The following is a 20,108-nucleotide window of genomic DNA, read 5'->3' as shown; positions in this document are numbered from 1 at the left end:
CAAGACGACAAGCCAATTCTCAAGAAAGAAGGAATAAAAAGGTCGAAAGGTCCAACACGAAATCATAAAGAGAAGATTTTGAAGGCCTTCAAAAATAGTTAGATAAGTAAATTTTGGTCTTCAGAAATCTACATAAGAGGATCACCTTTTAGTGATAGCATTACCTAGACTTCTCTACCAAAACTAAAAGTACACACATTGAAACAATACGACCGAACATCTGATCCATTGGAACATATTGAAAGCTGTCGTAACCTCATGGTGTTATTAGATGCTTCGGATGCCGCATTGTGTCGAGTGTTTCCTTCTACTTTGGTAAAAAAAAGGCTCGAGCATGGTTTCGAGATCTGAAGCCCAAATCAATCGGCTCATTCAAAGAATTGTTTCAGGCATTTCCAAAACACTTCGCAAGCTTCATGAAACAGAACAAAAACCTAGGAAATTTAATGCAGGCTTTACAGGGAAGTGAAGAAAGCCTACGAGACTATATCCAACAATTCACGGTCACTGCAATAGAGATCCCACAAACGGAAGTATCGGTAGTGATATTTGCCTTTACTGATGGGTTAAGAGACTCAAAGTTCAGCTACTCGCTCTACAAAGGACACCCGAAAGACTTGACAGAATTATTAGAAAGGGCGTGATGTTGCCACGAAGCTAAAGAAGCCACATCATTGAAATGTGCATCCTAAGTGTATGAGTCATTGGAAAGCATATGGGATCAAGACTATCAAGGACCGAAAAAAGAAAATAGCATCGAATGAAAGTTTGACATTTACAAACTTCTAAGCACTTGAGACATCGAAACTTAGAGTGGGGGCAAAAAGATGTTCCGAGACTCTCATGAGAATGGAATAAACTTTTGAGTTAATTAAAATAACAGTAGTGTTATATTACTTTTATCACAAATATACACCAAAGCAGATGTATGACGGGACTACGGGTCTATGAAGGTCTATGAACCCGATAGATACCCACGAGGTCTATCAAGAACCTATGAGTTCTTCAATTACAAGATCGACGAAAACTAATAGAGGCCCACAGGTCGATTAATAATAAAAACTTACATATTGATAAATAAAGATCTATATCTCAATCCACAATTAAAGATCCGAAAATTGACTTGGAGGAGCTTGTAAGTGATCAAACCACTCTAGTTTCATTGACCTAAAACAAACTCAAAGGTCAGGACACGTCGTAAAATAAAAGAAACTACCCAAGTCCCAAAATTGGCACTTAGGTTGGGGGCAAATGATGATTTTGATTTGAGGAATACATATATATATATATATATATATACGCGCGTTTGTATGAGATTATTGATGGGTTCATGGTGCTCCCGTTCTACTTGTTAAAATGCCGAAGCCCATCCACATGCCCAACATAAATAATAAAAACTTATAAATTGATAAATAAAGATCTATATATCAATCAATAATTAAAGATCTGGAAATCGACTTGGAGGAGCTTATAAGTGATCAAAATACTATAGTTTCATTGACCTAAAAAAAACTCAAGGTCAGTGTTGATATGCTTGTGATTTTCTGTGGAAGGAGCGCAATGAAGTCGCACGGTTTTCTCCAGTCATATATAGACTGGGGCACCACAATTGGCAACCAGGCGTTTATTGTGCAATAAATACAAAATTGGATGTTTTCGACGACCAAGAAAAACAAGTCAAGTGACCGTACCACTTTCTTTATTTTTCTCCCTTAATGGGTCAGCCCATCGATAGGCTCTTGCCGTTAGTCCACGTGCCCTATATTTATGCAGGTAGTCAGGTAGATGTTTGTTGTAGGTTAGATAGTTATGTTGGGTAATGAATACAAAACTAGACATTTTATTCACACATTGCGCAGGATTATTAATTATGAGAAAAATAGTATATTTTATTATATAATTAGATCTTTACAAATATTAATTAATTTATGATTGTATAATTAATTTTTCGATAATTTTCAAGTTTATGATTAAATGAAATTAGTAAAACTATTTCAATCAAAGTACCTTATTTACATAACAAAAAACTTTTATTCATTAAAAAGATGAATCATATATATTTTATTAATTTTTTAAAAACTAGCTGAGATGCCAACGTTCCTTGCATGTGGTGATGCCTATCTCTATGCCCAATATCTACAATTATGAGAATATATTACTATAGCATATAAACTTATTTATTCAGTATAAGCGAAATCTCATTACTACAAAGGACAAAACCCATTCTAAGTACAACGTTAATGCTAAAGTTATAAAGAGCACATAAGTATATTTATCATAAAATGGGAGATTGCTTGACAGTACAATAAATTGAAAAAGTGAGATAGAATAAATTTAAGTGATTATGACTTGATTTTTGATCATTTACTTTCATTTTCACATAATTTACTTAAGGTATGAGTAAATTTCGTCATAATTTTGTCAAATGTATTGGTATATGAAAGTACGGACCACACATTGAATAATTACGTCATAAAGTTTAAATTGGCATAGCATCAAATAGAAAGTCAAGGATATGAGTGACCAGACATCAAACAAATGGGAGATTAACCATTCTCTTTGGACCTCTTCGTGTTCCTCCCGTATTTTTTTTCTTTATTTGAGAACTCTGGATTTCTTCTTCACCTTTTTTGTTAAATAGCATTCCTTAATTTTCTTGGCCTATGTAGTGTACATACATATATATATATATACACACATATAAGTGTGTTTGTATGAGATTATTGATGGCACATGGTGCTCCCATCCTCGCTACTTGCTAAAATGCCGAAACCCATCCACTTGCGTTGCAGAGGGCAGAAGAAGATTCGTTAATCGTCTTGCATTGCAACTTGCTGCAATTTGAAGTATTTTACTAATATCTCTACTCTATAAAAGAAGGCTCACATCTTCGGAATTTAGAGAAAATGTGACAAAGAGTTAGAGAAAGTAGGGAAGGCGGTAAAGTACGATGGAAGCGAGCAAGAGAGGATGCTCCGAGTATTCCCGGAGTTATGTATTTTATGATGTAAAACAGAAGTCAAATTTTTGCATCAACATTTGGCGCCGTCTATGAGAACCTTCGAGAAGAAAAGACATGGCTCAAGAACATGATACAAGTAAGGATGTGCTTTCTCCAAGTAATCGAGGTCCGCTAAATCGGTTGAAGGCATCAAAGAAGATGCCTGATCATCAACACTCCACGATTGCACTATTTGAACGATTCCAAGGATGGATTGCCGAACAAGATCGTGCTTCCTCAAAAAGCCAGCCCGTGGTATCAACTTGTCAAGATGGACATCAAGACGACAAGCCAATTCTCAAGAAAGAACGAATAAAAAGGTCAAAAGGTCCAACACAAAATCATAAAGAGAAAATTTTGAAGGCCTTCAAAAATAGTCAGATAAGTAAATTTTGATTTTCAGAAAACTATATAAGAGGATCACCTTTTATTGATAGCATTACCCAGAGTTCTCTATAAAAACTAAAAGTACACGCATTGAAACAATACAATGGAACATTTGATCCATTGGAACATATTGAAAGCTATCGTCACCGCATGGTTTTACAAGATGCTTCGGACGCCGCATTGTGTCGAGCGTTTCCTTCTACTTTGGGGAAAAGAAAATGCTCGAGCACGGTTTCGAAATCTGAGGACCAAATCAATCAGCTCATTCAAAGAACTGTCTCAGGCGTTTCCGAAACACTTCGCGAGCTTCATGAAACAGAACAAAAACCTGGGAAATTTAATGCAAGTTTTACAGGGAAGTGAAGAAAGCCTATGAGATTATATCCAACGATTCATGGTCATTGCAATGGAGATCCCACAAATGGAAGAATCGGTAGCAATATTTGCATTTACTAACGGATTAAGACACTATAGGTTCGGCTACTCGCTCTACAAAAGACTCCCGAAAACTTGGTAGAATTATTAGAAAGGGCGCGATGTTGCCACGAAGCTAAAGAAGCCACACATGTGCATCCAAAGTGTATGAGTCACATGAAAGCATATGGGATCAAGACTATCAAGGATCAGAAAAAGAAAATAGCATCGAATGAAAGTTTGACGTTCACTAACTTCTGAGCACTTGAGGCATCAAAACTTGGAGTGGGGGCAAAAGATGTTCCAACACTCTGGTGAGAATGGAATAAACCTTTGAGGTAATTAAAATAACAGTAGTGTTGTGTTACTTTTATCACAAATATACTCCACAATAGATGTACGGCGGGACTATGGCTTCCCTGATTCTAAGGTCTACGGACCCAATAAAGACCCATGACGGGTTCTGAAATCTCAAGGTCTACGGATCTAATAAAGACTCACGAGGTCAATAATGAACCTACGAGTTCTGGAATTTCAAGGTCTAGGAACCGATAGACACCCACGAAATCTATCAAGAACCTACGAGTTCTTCAATTACAAGATCGACGAAAACTAATAGAGGCTCACGGGTAAATAATAAAAACTTACAAATTGATGAATAAAGATCTATATATCAATCAGTAATTAAATATCTGGAAATCGTCTTGGAGGAGCTTATAAGTGATCAAATCACTCTAGTTTCACTGACCTAAAAAAAACTCAAGGTCAGTACAAGTCGTAAGATAAAAGAAACAACCCAAGTCCCAAAATTGGCACTTAGGTTGGGGGGCAAATGATGATTAAGTTGATTTGAAGTTCATATATATACACACACACTCATATACGTGTGTTTATATGAGATTATTGATGGGCTCATGGTGCTCCCGTCCAACTTGATAAAATGTCGAAACCCATCCACTTGCCTGACATAATAGAGGCTCACGGTCTATCAAGGTCCATGAACCCAATAGACACCCACGAGATCTATCAAGAACATACGAGTTCCTCAATTACAAGGTTGATGAAAACTAATACAGGCTCATACATAAATAATAAAAACTTACAAATTAATAAATAAATATCTATATATCAATCAATAATTAAAGATCTGGAAATCGACTTGGAAGAGCTTATAAGTGATCGAAACACTCTAGTTTCACTGACCTAAAAAAAACTCAAAGGTCAGTACATATCATAAGATAAAAGAAGCAACCCAAGTCCCAAAGTTGGCACTTAGGTCGGGGGCAAATGATAATTAAGTTGATTTGAAGTGTGTATATATATATGTGTGTGTGTGTTTGTATGAGATTATTGATGTGCTCATGGTACTCCCATCGTACTTGCTAAAATGTCGAAACCCATCTACTTTCCCGACTTAGTTGCAGAGGGCAGAAGAAGATTTTTTAATCCTCTTGCATTGCAACTCGCTACAATTTGCAATATTTATAGAAAAAGAGCCGAAACAATTAGCAATAGCAAAAGTGTAGGATAGGATAAAGAGGTTCCGAATGGAGTTTATAGAAATGACACTACTCAAGCTAGAGCAAAATCATTTAGATCAAAGGACCACGGAATCAGCAACTGGAAACTGATTCCGTTGTAGACAAGAGTATCGTTTACCTTCAAACGCTACAAACATACAAATAACTGAGAAATTGATGGGATATATCATAAAATGGTCATGTTCTTTGCTACTCTGTTTGTTTTGGGTTTGTGTTGATGATACAAGTAAATTCGAGTTACCTTAGTTTCATTTCACCTAACACCGGAGACTTCTCATCTTTTTTCCGTTTTTGTTGCTTGATCAGAGGCTGTTCCTCCGCATTCGGAAGCTCTGAGAAGTATTTCATTGGAGTTCCGTGCTAACGGATAGCCGATGGTACTGTTATCAAACTGTGTTATTACAATCTCAAGCAAAAGATGGGGCAATGTGGATGTTGTTTTGGACTTCTTGCACTATAAAAGAAAGTCTCGAGACTCCAACCTGTTACCGTCAGAATCTCTCCCTATCTCATTCCCTCTCTCTCTCTCTCTCTCTCTCTCTCTCTCTCTCTCTCTCTGCTTTTCTTTCTCTGTGAAAGTAAATACCTTTATATTCATCTATTAAAAAAAAAAAAGTAAGTACCTTATATAGAAATGGAATAATTTCTCTAAAACATTTCTTCTCTACTATTATTACTTTTATACAAGAATTATGAAAGGTCTCTCTTTTTTGTTTTTATGGGAACATAAAATCTCTTTCTTTTTGTTCATTTTTCGTTAGGCAATTATGTCATCTTCGATTTTTCTAATTTATGACTGCCTTTCCTGTCGATAATCCTGACTTCTTTTTTATTTGCTTTTCTCTTGATAACATTTGCTTATAATCTTTTTTCCAATAACTTTTATTTCACATCTTTTACTCTAAACTTATAAACAGTTTCTACTCTTTCCTCTTTTTTTTTTTTGGGAACCTCCTTTTTTCAAAGTATTAGTTTTTAAGATATACTCAAACTTTTATTAGTTCATTATCATCAAACTCGTTTAAAGATTTCTGTTGTAAAACTATAACTATGCTGTGAAAATAGTTTACAAGCGAGCGCATGTTAAATACAATGAATTGATAAGATGTTTTTGCAAGATTCACCATTCATTAATGAATTAGTGATTGATTTTTCTCCATTGTAATTTATGACTTTCTTTTTTCTTGGGTAATCATGACTTCTTTTTTATTTGCTTTTCTATTTATAACCCTTTTTTCGGTTACAAGATAGACCCATGGGCCTAGTACATTGAAATAAAAATCCTAAATATCTAATAAAGTGGGAACTATACCTATTTAGTGAAAATACTTTATAAGCAAGAGTATGTTAAACATAATGAGAATTGATAAATTATTTTCACAAGATTTTGTTTGAAATATTTTTTTTCGCGAGATTGAACATTCATTGCTGAACCAGTGATTGATTTGAGAAAATATGAATTCTTTTAATACCTATAAGTTGTTCTCCTCTCTCCACCAATTAACTTATCACTTTTTCCGTCGTACTTTTTTTTTCTTGACATTCTCTCTCTTGAAAATCATCCTCTTCTCTTGTTCTTTTAATTATTTCTTTATTTTCTAAATTTACCTGTAATTTTTCACAAAACTAAGATTTAAACTATATTATTTTGATTAAAAGAAAAAAATAGCTATTATAATATTTTGATTAAGGAAAAAAAAGGAAATATAAACTAATGTTCCACAGCTACTTTACGATGATAATAATAAATGAAAAAATCAAAAGAATAAAGAACATGGAATGCAAACGTCTGTAGTAGGAGGATTTTGTTTTTCTTTTCTTCTTTTGTTTTTGGTAAGTAAAGACACTCGAAAATAGCCCCAAAAAAGAGATTCAAAAGTATTCTCCTCCTTGAAAGAGAAGTTTAGAGAGTAGGCCCTTTCTAATCTAATATATTAAACTTTAGGGCAAGAAATGCATCGATCAAAAGAAAACTTTTGGGTGCAAAAGATGATTTTAAACATCCAATTTCAAGTGCTTCCCTGATGCAACAAAATGAAAATAAAATGCTCATTGACGGTTTCGGCTGTGATGGGGGATGTAATGGCGGCAAAGCTCCAACCGAGCACCGACCCCCAGCAACCTACCTGCTGCTACTATTCTCCTCCTTTTAGAGAGATAGAGAGAGGGTAAGCTTGGGTTAGGGCTTCCTGTCTGGCGACCTGCCCCATCAGTGAGGTCACCAAACGCCATTTCCAACATTACCAAAAATAACGAATTGATCTATGGTAGATTTGGGGGTAAGATGTTGGTTTATGCATTTTATGAAAAAAGTTCATGCAAATTTGAGAAAAAATGAAAATTCATGGTTATTGACATGATTAATCCTTTGTATTTTAATTGTAATTTAGATTATTAACCTTTCACAAAATTCATTTATTTATTAAATTATTCCGAATTTTCTAATATTAGTCGAGTGGTTAATTTGTTTTTATAGATTTCTAAACTTTAAATTCTAAATTTTATTTTATTTTTCAATTTCCATTTAATTTTTAAAAATTTTACAGTAAGAATCTAGCTAATTTTATTTTTCAAATATTTTTAATCAAATGCGGTTATTTTCAACGTAAACTATCCTAATAAGAAATGAGCTAAAATTGCTATTGCTTGATTTTTTTTTCATTTCATGGATGTATTTATTTGTCAATAAATTGATAAAAGATGAAAGATTTTTTTTTTTTAGGAATAAACAACGAAATAAATTTTATTGATGAATTAATTTTATCTGCAGGAGAGCCACAGGAGGATCAAATTTTAATTTTATTGTGAGGAACTTATTTTTTACTTCGAGTCAAGGAGAAACAGAGGAAGAGGAAATATCTCATGTCTGTATCCCACACATAATTTTTTTTTTAAAAAAATCAGCCCTTTATTTTTCATGTGAACGCGCGTTCATATGGTTCGAAAGCAACCTTTATTGTGGGAGCCTCTTCTCATCACCGCTGGGGTTGCGATGGTATGACCGCCAAAATTTTGGGGTATGAAACTGTTCAAAATCAATACTAAACGGTTTATTTTCAGTGTCGGCTGCAGCAAAGGAAGCTCGGAAAATCTTCAGCCGGCCCTCCAATAGACGATGAAGAAGCTGATGATTTTGAGACAACTCCGCCTTTGTCATCATGTCATCCCTATGCAAATCCTGCTTCCAAAGCACATCTGTTTGTTTTTCCTCGATCGAAATTTTGGTGATGCTGTGACGATACATTTGGCTAAGGAGGCTGATCGTCAGTTCTTGAATGCCGTGAGGTGCAAATGCCGAACTGGTGGTATGGGGAACCTTGACGATGCTTTGTCCTGCTTTGGAAGGATGTTGCAGATTAGCCCTTTGCCTTCTGTTGCTGATTTTAGCCAGCTTGTGGGTGCCGTTGCAGGGATGAGTCCATACCGAGATGCTATCTCACTGATTGAGAGAATGGACCGAGTTGGGATTGACTTCAACATCTGCAGTCTCAGTATCTTAATCAATTGCCTTTGCCAGTTGAAAAGCGAGGACCTTGGCTTCTCTGTTCTTGGCAGAATCCTCAAGCTCGGGTTTGACCCTGACCTGATTACCTCGAATACCCTGGTCATTGGGCTCTGTTCTTCAGCCTAATGCCATCACCTATGGAGCTGTAATTAAGGGACTAGTGAGGACAGGAAAAACAAATAGGGCCTTTGGGTTGCTTAAAGAGTGGGAGGGCTATGGCTCCAGGCTCGATGTCGTTATGTATGTACAGCACGGTCATCTCTGGCCTCTGCACAGAAGGAAGAGTGGAGAAAGCTTGTGACTCGGTGAACAGCATGACGTGCAAAGGCATTTGACCAAATATCGTCGCCTATAACTCCTTGATTGACAGTTTGTGCTATGTCGGGTGGTGGAAAGAGGCCATTGCACTTTTGCTCAAGATGATTTCTAAAGGAATTCAACCGGATCTATTCACTTATAATTCATTAGTTTATGGTTTATGCCATCTAAGCCGGAGGGAAGAAGCTAGCATTTTTTTATTTTTTCAGAAAATGATTAGAGATGGTATCCAGCCTAATGCAGTAACTTATAACTCTTTGCTTCATTCTCAATGTACTTCAGCACAACTAAGATTGTTGTCCCATATGATCTCGATGAAGAAATATCAAGATGTCTTCACGCATTCCATTCTACTGGGCTCACTTTCTAAGGAGGGATTGCGTTCAGAAGCAGAGCATGTGTTTGATGATATGATTCAAAGTGGCATTGAACCTGACATAGTCATATGTAACTCGTTGATTGATGGCTATTGCCTTGAAGATCGCTTCAAGGGTGAGAGGAAGTTACTCGATTTTATGGTTAAGCGGGAATGCTTTCCCAATGTTATTAATTATAACACATTGATTAACGGGTATTGCAAGTGGAAGAGAAGGGATATGGCTGCCAAACTATATGCAGAAATGCTCGAGAAGGGTTTGGTCCCAAAAGTTGTGACATAAAACACTCTTATAGGTGGCTACTGTTGTGCAGGAAATATTCACGTTGCAAAAGAGTTTTATCATAGGATGCAAGAATAGATACTGGTCAACTTCCAGATGTTCAAAATTATGGTAAATTAATGGATGCCTTATGCAAAAATGGAAGCCTTGAAAATGCAATTTCATTGTTTAGAAGCATGGAAGATCAGAAGTTGATGAGTCCCGATATTGTGATTTGCAGAACTCTCATTGATGGCTTGTGTAAGGGTGGGAAACTTGAAACTGCTATTGGACTTTTCCACTCTTTGAAGGCAAAGAAGCTGCAACCGAATTTTGTCACATTTAGCACACTGATAAGCGACTTCTGTAGCAAAGAAAGAACAAGCGAGGCATGTAAGTTGCCTGAAGAAATGAAAGGGAAAGGATGCTCTCCGAATGCTGTTACGTACAATATCTTAATCAGAGGACTCCTTCGGAGTAGTGACTATTCAAGGATTGTGGAACTTCATCAAGAGATGGTAGTTTCTCTATGGACGTGTCCACAAAAGAGTTGTTACGTTTGTCTTGATAAAGCTGACCTACAACAAGACTAAATCATTTACGAATGATGCTAATTTTGCTCCATTTTTTTTTCGTGCTGATAGTTCTTAATTGAAACGTCACATAAGTGTTGGGTAATTGCTTTCAGTGAAGAGTATATATTTTGGATGTGAATGCTTATTTACCCACACCTTGCATTTTGTATGTTGGGTAATATCTCATCACATGATCAACCCATTCACTATTGTCTCCTTCCCATGCTTAAATTGATGGAGACTCTGCAGTATGCTAGACTGATTTATATAGGATTTTTTCGGTGTTTAATCGGCTTGTATCTGTTTCTTCGCATAAGTAGCGAGAAATCTGTTCTGCTGTACAGTGGTAAGTTATGATATCAGCTTCGCAATCAGTTCGTCCACTTAACTTCACATGTTTTGTTTCCGTCCTATGTTTAATATGGGAAATCCTTTACAAATCTTTGCTTCATTAGAATACCTAATTGCCATGGAGATGAAGCTAACGGGGTGAAAAATATAAGGTCTAGGGCAGTAAGTTCAGTAAGAAATGGCGAGACAACAATTTCTCGGGTAACAGAAGGATTTCTCGGAATCAGTCCGTAGTCGTTCTGTTCTGGTCCTCGTTGAAGTAAGTTCATCTAGCTATACCTTGTGATGTGCAGAAAATTCTTTCTAAATCTTTGGGATAAACAAGCTTCTGGACCATGAATGTCTGTCCGGATTTCATACACTTGAAGTTGCCTCTGCCCTCTTAAGGAACACTTTCATATAGTCATCAGAATTCGTTTCGAGTCCATGCTGAGTTGTTTTCGTTGGTAACATCTACAATGGAGCTTCTTCATGGTTTGATATACTAATTTGTTCTAAGCACTTCGAAGCTGCACATAAACTTTATATGGTTTTTCTGCTTTATTAATTATTTATTGCTAATTAAAGAAAAGTGTTGGCAAAACGTATTTAAATCTTTATCACGAATAACCAAAATAAAACAAATCGAATTCCACCTGAATACCTGTCTGGTGAAACGTAGCCAGAAAAAAACAAATGCAAATTAAAGCAGAGGAAGCTGCAGTCATCGTCCTGAGTGGTTTTCATTGTTTGATTTAGTCCAGAAATCGTACTTGCAAAAAGTATAAATTTGTAATTTTATTTCTCTTTCCATTCATTATCCCAAGTAAGTGGTTTTCATCGTTTGATCAGTACAGAAATTGTTATTGAGATCAATTAGAATTTGCAAAGTTGTATAAACAACGTACACTAACTTCTCTGCTCGAAGAAAATGGAACAATCGTTGGCGTTCCGTACAAGACCCGGAGCAATAAGGAACTCACTGCATGCATAATTGTAGTATTCAAATCTCAGGCGGTCCTTGTGCAATCGTAAGGTAAGCTCTGTTCATTTTTATCATTTTTTATTACAGAACATACATGCCAAATGATGCTGTTTTGAATAACAGGTGAACGTGCCTTCATGTTTTCTCGGGTTAGTCCTAGAGAATTTTCAGCTTTCATTTCCTAACCACGGCTACGATATCCTGGCAGATCCTTCGCCAATCCTGTTCTACCCCGGCAGCAATGAGATCCGACCTTAAGGTTCCAATATATATAAGACACTGTCTCCTCACTGTCAGTCCCTCTATCACACTTCCATGTCCCGGAGAGAAATCATGGGAGACGGCAACCTCCAAAGAAGAAGAGGAAGAGCCTCCACTGGCTCTGATGATGACTCGGACTCCTACAGGCTAGTCCATGCACGTGTCGAGCCTGAAGCTGAGCCCGACCCTCAGCCTGAGCCCGAATCCTCAATAGGTGTTTCACCGGCCTCTCTGCATCTGGACTCGGATTGACAGGCCAACTGTATGGCCCAGGATCTTTTACCGTCCTATCTGTCTGATAGCCCTGAGGAGCTCTCACCAGCACCAACAAGGGCAACCCCAGTGATCAGTGCTGCCATGGTACAGATGATGGGTACCAAAGTGGATTCGGCAACGAGGCTTGCCGGGGAGCTCTTCTCACGTCACAAGGATTGTAACACGGTGTTCTCGCCGCTCTCGGTCCAGGTGGTACTCGACATGGTGGTGGCAGGGTTGGCAGGACCAGACAGGCGAGCCTGCTGCAATTCCTTTGAGCTGACTCCACAGCCCCCATCAGAGGGTACGCTTCAGAGGTGGTGGAGCACGTCCGTAAGGATGCCGGCTACGCCTTTGGGCCCAAGCTTTCAGTGACCTATGGAGCTTGGCTTGAGTGGTCCATGACTCTCAAGCCCAAGTTCCGTCCTGGGCTCACTGTGGATTTTAAAGCTGCTGTTCATCTTGTTGATTTCAAATCTAATGTCAGTCCAGTCATGCTAAACTTTGGGGGACCAATTTACGAAATTTCATGACATTATGATTATTTCTATTTCGATGCTTTTGCTACCTAGCTAATAGATGTGATTGGGCTGCAGCCTGGTGCGGTGGTGAAGGAGGTGAATGAATGGGCAGAGAGGGCGACGGATGGTCTCATCAGGGGCTGTCTCCTGTGAAGACGTCACCCCTGTGACCCCGCTCATTTTAGCGAACGCTCTCTACTTCAAAGGTACTTGGCTCAAGAAATTCAAAGCAAAGTGTACAAAAGACTTCGATTTCTACCTTCTCGATGGCCGCCTCACTCGGGTCCCATTCATGACAAACAATGAACCGGATCAGTATATCGAAACCCACAATGGATTCAAAGTCCTGCAGCTCCCCTACAAGCAGGGCTGTGACTTTGGACGCAGTTTCTCCATGTGCTTCTTCCTTCCAGATAAGGGGGACAGGCTGCCGGCTCTCACGGAGAGGGCTTGCTCCGAACCCGGTTTCTTAGACTGCCATAATCCCCAAACCAAAGTAGACGTGGGTGAATTCAGAATACCCCAAGTTCGAGGTATCTTCTACGTTCGATAACATTCCCAGCGTTCTGGCTAAGCTTGGCGTGAAGGTGGAACACTTGCCCAATGGGGCAAAGGATCGGGATATTGTCTTTCCCTCGATCATCCAGAAGACATTCCTCGAAATCGATGAGGAGGGAGCCAGACAGCGTCATGTTATAGTGCCAGCCTGGTTATGCACCACCTGTAGAACTCGTGGACTTTGTTGCGGACCACCCATTCATGATCGTAATCCGAGAGGAGATGACCGGAATTGTTCTTTTCATCGGCCAGTTGCTCGATCCCCAACAGAAGTAACAACACAGGAAATACAATGAGGCGGATGGACGGGGATGACATGGACTTCTACCCATTCTCATTTATTTGCTAGTGAAATAATGGAACCACTTAACCGTGATCTATTGATGATCTAAAAACATCGTGGTTTCCAAAAAAAAAAAAAGGATAGCTTTAGACTTCTTCTTGTGCTAAATTTCTTACTTGAGATTCGTCAAAACCTGGTAAGAGCTCACAAGTCACGTTGTCAGATAATGAATTTTCCTAGTTGCAGTCAATGCAGTGAAAATCGGATTTTCAGATAAAAATTGTAAATGGTCCAAAATTTTGTTTTTAAAAAAAGGTGAAATTGATCGAATCGCCCAAATTATACGTTTCTATAATGCACGAATTCTACTTTACTTTATCTATTATATATAGATACAGATACATGGATCATTTTTTAGGGTAGGTCCTTGGAGTCGGAAAAAGTTATAATATTGTTTGAATACCATGTCGAATTTGTTCTTTTTTTCATGAAATTATCTTCTTTTACCTTTCCTTGAGTATCTCCTCTCTTATACCAAATTCCTAAATCCATCCCTGTACTTGTGTTTTGTGCAACATTAGTCTTAACATTTGGGACAGTTAATACCATACAGGAGATATACATCGACTTCGTAAAAGTCCAATTCACCGAAGTGAGGGCGGTGGTTTAGAACAAAATCCTACACTAGTTAAAAAAATTTATAAAGAAAAAAGCTTCCTTATGTTTCGTCAATAGACTCTCATTCCCCATACATTCATCCTCGCCTTCGCTGTGCTGTTTGTGTTATTTCTAGCACGAACTTTTGGAAATCTCCAAAAAAGCACAAATTCTTAGTGTTTCCATTCTTTCTAGCACAAACTTTTATTAATTACAAGAAGAACACAAACTTTTGAATTTATATCACACTTAGTAAACACTAACCTCCATCGTGAGTTTTGATGAATTCCTCTAGCATGCTATCTAACCAGCGCTTATGTGGTTGACGGTGGATGACATGGTGAGTCTTTTGTACTCTGAGATCTAATGAACTACCAATGTCGTTGTAGCTAGGCGTTTGATAGTGATGTTGAATTCATGAGCCGTTAATCGAACTATCCACCAATCGCAGTTCCGGTGATGAAATGAAAGGCAACCTATTTTCAACATTGATGAGGCAAACTTGAATGGCATTGGTGGTAGGAACATGAAGGATCTCTTTGTAATTAATTTTTTTCACTTAATGCGGTGGTGTAGAAGACTTCCCATGTCATCCACTGTCAGCCACATAAGTGCCGTTAGGTATTCACGTCACAAGAATCCATCAAAACTTACAGTGGAGGTGACTGCGTGCTATGTGTGATGCAAAATCAAAAGTTTGTGTTCATTTTTTTTTAATATCTAAAAGTTCATATTATAAAGGATAAAAACTGAAAAGTTGGTGCTCTTTTTTGGAATTTCTAAAAATTAGTATTAGAAATGACATAAACTGCAAAGTTGTTTTTTTTTTGGAATTAATCTTTTTTTTTTATGAGTAATTTGATGTATATGCATTATCATCCTCGCGAAAATGATTAGTTCCCATAAAATCAAGAAGGTATTGAGGAAAGAGTTTTAGTACGATAGCACAAAGCGTTGATCCAAAATTAAGAGATCTTGAATTCGATCATTATCATTGTGGTTACATATCCCTTTATTTCGCTTTATTTCCTATTCTTATACCATGCCTATGAGCTTATACGATAATAGAAATAGTCCACAACATTGTATTTTTTTTTTCCATGTATTCACCTAAAAAATGAAGTATTTGTTCTCATGTCAATTGGAGAGGACTGTGATCAAAACGGTAAGGTGATTTTTTCTTTTTTCTCTCTTTGAAGTGAAAGTGATCGGGGCAACTAACGAAGCAATCTCCACAAGGTATAATCATATAAGTCGAACCTCATCGAGGAATGTCTCATTTAGTGATTCACCCATTCGTAAATATATACTTAGAGTACTATCATTGCAAGCAAATTTAACAATAAATAGAGGGACCTTTGCTCCCAGGAGATTTGAACCTTTGCTTGAATATATTAGCATATTACTAACTGAATAACACCCCATGGATAAGGTAGGTGATCGCATTATCTCAAAAAAAAAATCCAAATACAAAAAAAAAAATCAGAAATTTCGTCACGGTCAGCGAGAAGAAAATGGCGCTATCGTTCTGCTATCCTCCTCCCATCACCTGCCGCCTCACTGCAGCCACCATCAGGTCTAGCCACGGCAACGGCAATTACACCCTCGAGGCCAGCCTCGTCCGGCGCGCTGCCGATTTGTCCGACAAGTCCTCCGGCTTCACCTCCCCCCACCCCAACTTCGGCTGCGTCATCGCCAACCCCGGCGGCAATGTGGTCGGGGAGGGCTACTTATACGCCCAGGGCACGACGCCGGCCGAGGTTCAGGCCGTCGAGGCCGCCGGCGCCGACCTCTGTATGGGCGCCACCGCTTACCTCAACATGGAGCCCGGCGACTGCCACGGCGACAGCACCGCTGTCTCCGCTCTCGTCCAGGTCTGTCTAACCGACAGAGAACTGCCTCTTCTCCGTTGATCCTACTGAGCTTTAGAACATCTTCGATAGTATGCATATCGGAAAAGAAGAATCCCGGGGCAAAACGAATTGCTTAGGATTAGATTGGAGATTGAACAAAGATGCCTGTTTTTTTTTTGGCAGCTCTGAGGGTTTTAATGCACTGGGTAGTTGACATATCGTGAATTAAACTAGGCAGGAATTGCACGAGTGGTAGTTGGGATGAGGCACCCGCTTCAGCATCTTCGCGGGAATGCTGTGCGTGCTTTGAGAAGCCAAGGAATTCAGGTCGATGTTCCTGGAGAGGACCTGCAGAGTAAAGCTGTCGAGGTGCTGCATTTTGTCTAAGATCATTTACTCGTGTGGAGCTTTACCGACTGTTTCGCGGTGTAGCTGAGGTTCAGAGTTTTGGTGTCATGTGCTGCAGGAAGCTCAGAAGTCGTGCTGCCTCGTGAATGTTCATCTGATATACGGAGCGGCTTCTCGAGTCCCATTTTCTGTTCTCAATTATGCCATGACCCTTGATGGTTAGCATTTTAAATGTCATTCTGCCACTTCGAGTTGTCATGTAATTTTCCTCAAGAGTAGAGCGCAAAAGTAATTTCAACCGCCTATGTTTGCATACAAGTGTGCTGTCTGTCCAAATGGAACAGGCAAAATTGCTGCCAGTAGTGGACATGCTGCATGGATAAGCAGCAAAAAGTCTAGAAGTCGAGTCTTTGAACTGCGGGGACGAAGCGATGCAATTGTTGTTGGAGGGAACACCGTACGTAAAGACAGTGAGTACTGTGTACTAAGATTCTCTATTTTGGTTAAAACTAAAATAACAATTTCTTGCTCTTTGAAACCATTGCTGTTAAACAGATCCAAGATTGACTGCAAGGCATGGTGGTGGGCACTTGCCCGTGAGGATTGTGATGACACAGACGCTCGACCTTCCTGAGGAAGCAAACCTCTGGGACATTTCCGAAGTGTCAACGATAGTGGTGACCCAAAGAGGTGCTAGGAGGAGTTTTCAGAAATATTTAGCTTCCAAAGGTGTTGAGGTTGTAGAGTTTGGCATGTTAAATCCTCGTGATGTCATGGAATATTTCTATGATCGTGGGTACCTTTCGATTTTGTGGGAGTGCGGAGGGACATTGGCTGCATCCGCAATCTCATTGGGTGTTATTCACAAGGTCTTTCTACTTCCCTTCTTCTGTTTTTCTGATATCGAATAATGGAAAGGATGTATTACATTTTAATTCATGCTGCTCATGGAGAAAATTTTGCTAGACCAACATGTCTTGCAAAGTGCGTAAAGAATTTCTTTGTTCTCATTTTTCGAATTCTTTCATTGGAGCATGAGCATGGAAACCTGTCCATGTTTTCTGGAACCGAGCAACCAGTTGCATGGTGTTGGTCATAAGATCTGATCTTTTTGCAGGTGTTTGCATTTGTTGCACCTAAAATTATTGGTGGAAGGAATGCACCATCTCCAGTTGGTGAACTCGGTATGGTGGAGATGTCACAAGCCTTGGATTTGAGTGATGTTTCCTATGAACAGGTCTGTGGTTTGTTTATGTTCTACTTGTCCTGTTCTCCCATTTCCTTACCTTTTAATGTATACTGTGAGCTCATTATGTTCAGGAATTATGCAAATTTTTGTGTCATCAAAAGGCAAAGACTTGATCGACCTTTTGCAGAAGTGCAAAACTTTCTCATGTTCTTTCTCAAGTATTTCATCATGCATTCTGAGTCTGAATATGCCGATTATTTGCTGAAGTCGCATGAAGCTCCTCTTAACAATTGCATCTGATATTTCCATTATCTGGGAATGTGTCTTATAAGTTGAAATGTTTTTCCTGGTTGGACCGGACATGCTTGTCAGTGGGTTTCTTCAGCCTATTCCCGACCTCACACCTGCCATCCCATCAATGAATGAGACTTCTGCAATTGACCCTACTGTCACTCCTTATGAACCGAACATCATATTCTTCTACAAAACATGGGACCCTTATGGAGCTTTCTCCAACTTCTCTCCTCATCCTATTCGAATGCCCAATGAAACTGGCGATTATGTTAGTTGGTCAAGTGTGGAGCACTACTATCAGGTAACACATTTTCTGATTTTCCGCCTTATATGATTTATTATTACCGTGTATCTGGTCGAGAAACTTTTGGGAGAAATTTTACAAATTTTAGGCCCACAAATATGTCGGAGTCGATAATCCTCAGGCCCAACAATATGTTGAAGAGATATGATCTGCAAAAAGTCCAGAGGAAGCCGCTAGGATGGGGAGGCTTGTGCAGAGGCGGCATCCTGATCTTGTAAGGCTTCTCTACTTGTAGTATATCATTAATAAATATATCTTACATAACCCTCCTTGAATGGGGTTATATAAAAGTAGGAATTTAATTAGTAGAGAAATGTGTCCAGGGAAAAAAATACTGGCCGGATTACTGATAGAATCGGCCCTGAGCTTGGTTCTATGAATAATGAGAGTCCGGACGGGACAGGGGTCCATTATCCGCCCGATTTAGAACTAGATATGAGATGTTCCAAAACAGCCTCGAGCATTCAAATAATGAAGAGTAGTTTATTCCCTCCAAATTAACCAGTTGGTCAGTTGTACCTCTGAAAAACTTCAACTGAACCGACTAGCATATAAGTGAAACATGTGTTAAACCAGAAGCAATTTTTGATGCAGGTGAGACCTGACTGGGATAGTATGAAGATCGATGTGATGTACCGAGCATTAAAGTGCAAGTTCTCAATATATCCTCATCTAAATTCCATGCTGCTATCCACTGCGGGGTCCATTCTCGTCGAAGCTTCGCTGCACGACCTCTTCTGGGGAGGAGGAAGGGAAGGAGAAGGCCTGAACTATCTAGGCAGGCTGCTGATGCAGTTGAGGTCTGAGTTTCTTGGGGAGTACTCCAGCTCTAGTGAGAGGACTATCTTATCCACGTGATATACCTAACACTTCATCGTGTTAGAAGGTAATATACGCAATTTGTATTTTCCGTTCTATTCATTGACTGTGCACAGGAAATTGATCTGAATTTTACCTGTAACATATATGACTATTAATTTTTGCTGTCCACAGTCCATGGAGTTTCCCTGGAATATGAGGAGAACATCAGCCATGTTGTAATGTTAGAGGTGTGTTGTAATGTTAAAAATGTTGGGATGGAGCACAAGGGGTGAGAGGACTAAAAAAAAAAAAAAAATTGAGAGGAAGGAGCAAGGTTGGGAGCTCGGGAAACGGTAGAGGAAGGAGACTAAGTTGGAGTTCTTGATTAGTAACTTGGTTTTCATAATTTAAACATTAGTATTCGCTGGGTTTAAGTTTATTTTCAGCTCAGCTTAGCCTAAGGTCGGTTTTGTTGCTCGAGCATATTTGATGAGGAGAGCCATTTTGAGTTTCTCCCGGTTAAGGTTATGCTGAAATCAGTTAGTTGAGTTGGTTATATGATCAGAAAGTGGTGAAATTAGCTGAAAATTTGAGTTATTCTTGATGGAAGTAATATTGGAATGGATACTGTTTTGGTTTTGGAGTAAAGAGTTAAGCTTGTTCTCTAAGGTTCAGCTGTTTTTGCTTGGCCAATCAATATTCTTTAGCCAATTGAAGTGCTTTCGATAGGTTCACCATATGCTTAGGTATGTGAGATTGATTTTATAAGTTTTGTACTATAAGATCTTCTTTTGAGTGGGTCTCATTTATATCACTTTTTTTTTTAGTGCACCGAAGCAACATTTTTTTTTTCAATAAACCTCCAAGCGATCAATAACTTTTGTTTGCATAGAAAGAAAGGAGCATCCCGCTTAACGAAAAGGAAACAAAAACAAACGTGAGAAGAAAAAGGTAAAGCGATAAGCACTGAAAATCCACAAGGAACTTCATCAGGTGAAGGGATCTAGAGAGGCGGCTCCAGGCAACTGTCTGAGACAGTGGCAAGAGAAGGCATGAGAGGCTCGTGAATGTTTAAGACTCTAATAATGGT

The 20,108-nt window shown here is 38.8% G+C and overlaps 2 protein-coding genes and 2 pseudogenes across 2 annotated transcripts; all 4 read left to right on the top strand.

Annotated features, from left to right (window-relative positions):
- The first annotated feature begins 8,269 nt into the window (after nucleotides 1-8,269).
- Nucleotides 8,270-9,120, top strand: LOC116215437 (pentatricopeptide repeat-containing protein At1g63130, mitochondrial-like). Its single transcript, XM_031551152.1, has 2 exons — nucleotides 8,270-8,648; nucleotides 8,754-9,120. The coding sequence occupies exons 1-2, from the start codon at nucleotides 8,459-8,461 to the stop codon at nucleotides 8,972-8,974; spliced, it is 411 nt and encodes a 136-aa protein (XP_031407012.1). The 5' UTR covers nucleotides 8,270-8,458; the 3' UTR covers nucleotides 8,975-9,120.
- LOC116215442 lies at nucleotides 8,976-9,941 on the top strand (annotated as a pseudogene).
- Nucleotides 9,942-12,855: 2,914 nt separating this feature from the next.
- LOC116214456 (serpin-Z4-like) lies at nucleotides 12,856-13,565 on the top strand. Its single transcript, XM_031549859.1, has 2 exons — nucleotides 12,856-13,264; nucleotides 13,459-13,565. The coding sequence occupies exons 1-2, from the start codon at nucleotides 12,856-12,858 to the stop codon at nucleotides 13,563-13,565; spliced, it is 516 nt and encodes a 171-aa protein (XP_031405719.1).
- Nucleotides 13,566-15,658: 2,093 nt separating this feature from the next.
- LOC116215439 lies at nucleotides 15,659-19,844 on the top strand (annotated as a pseudogene).
- Nucleotides 19,845-20,108: the final 264 nt, after the last annotated feature.

Source organism: Punica granatum, chromosome 7 (genome assembly GCF_007655135.1).
Source record: "Punica granatum isolate Tunisia-2019 chromosome 7, ASM765513v2, whole genome shotgun sequence".
NCBI lineage: Eukaryota > Viridiplantae > Streptophyta > Magnoliopsida > Myrtales > Lythraceae > Punica > Punica granatum.
This window is presented reverse-complemented; position numbering and strand designations above follow the sequence as displayed.

Excerpts from the sequence above, each read along its gene's own strand:
- LOC116215437 (XM_031551152.1), top strand. The coding sequence starts at position 8,459 with ATGAAGAAGCTGATGATTTTGAGACAACTCCGCCTTTGTCATCATGTC. Across the intron at positions 8,649-8,753 it reads GTGCAAATGCCGAACTGGTG|GGATGAGTCCATACCGAGAT; the intron begins GTATGGGGAACC and ends GTGCCGTTGCAG.
- LOC116214456 (XM_031549859.1), top strand. The coding sequence starts at position 12,856 with ATGGTCTCATCAGGGGCTGTCTCCTGTGAAGACGTCACCCCTGTGACC. Across the intron at positions 13,265-13,458 it reads CAGAATACCCCAAGTTCGAG|AACTCGTGGACTTTGTTGCG; the intron begins GTATCTTCTACG and ends CACCACCTGTAG.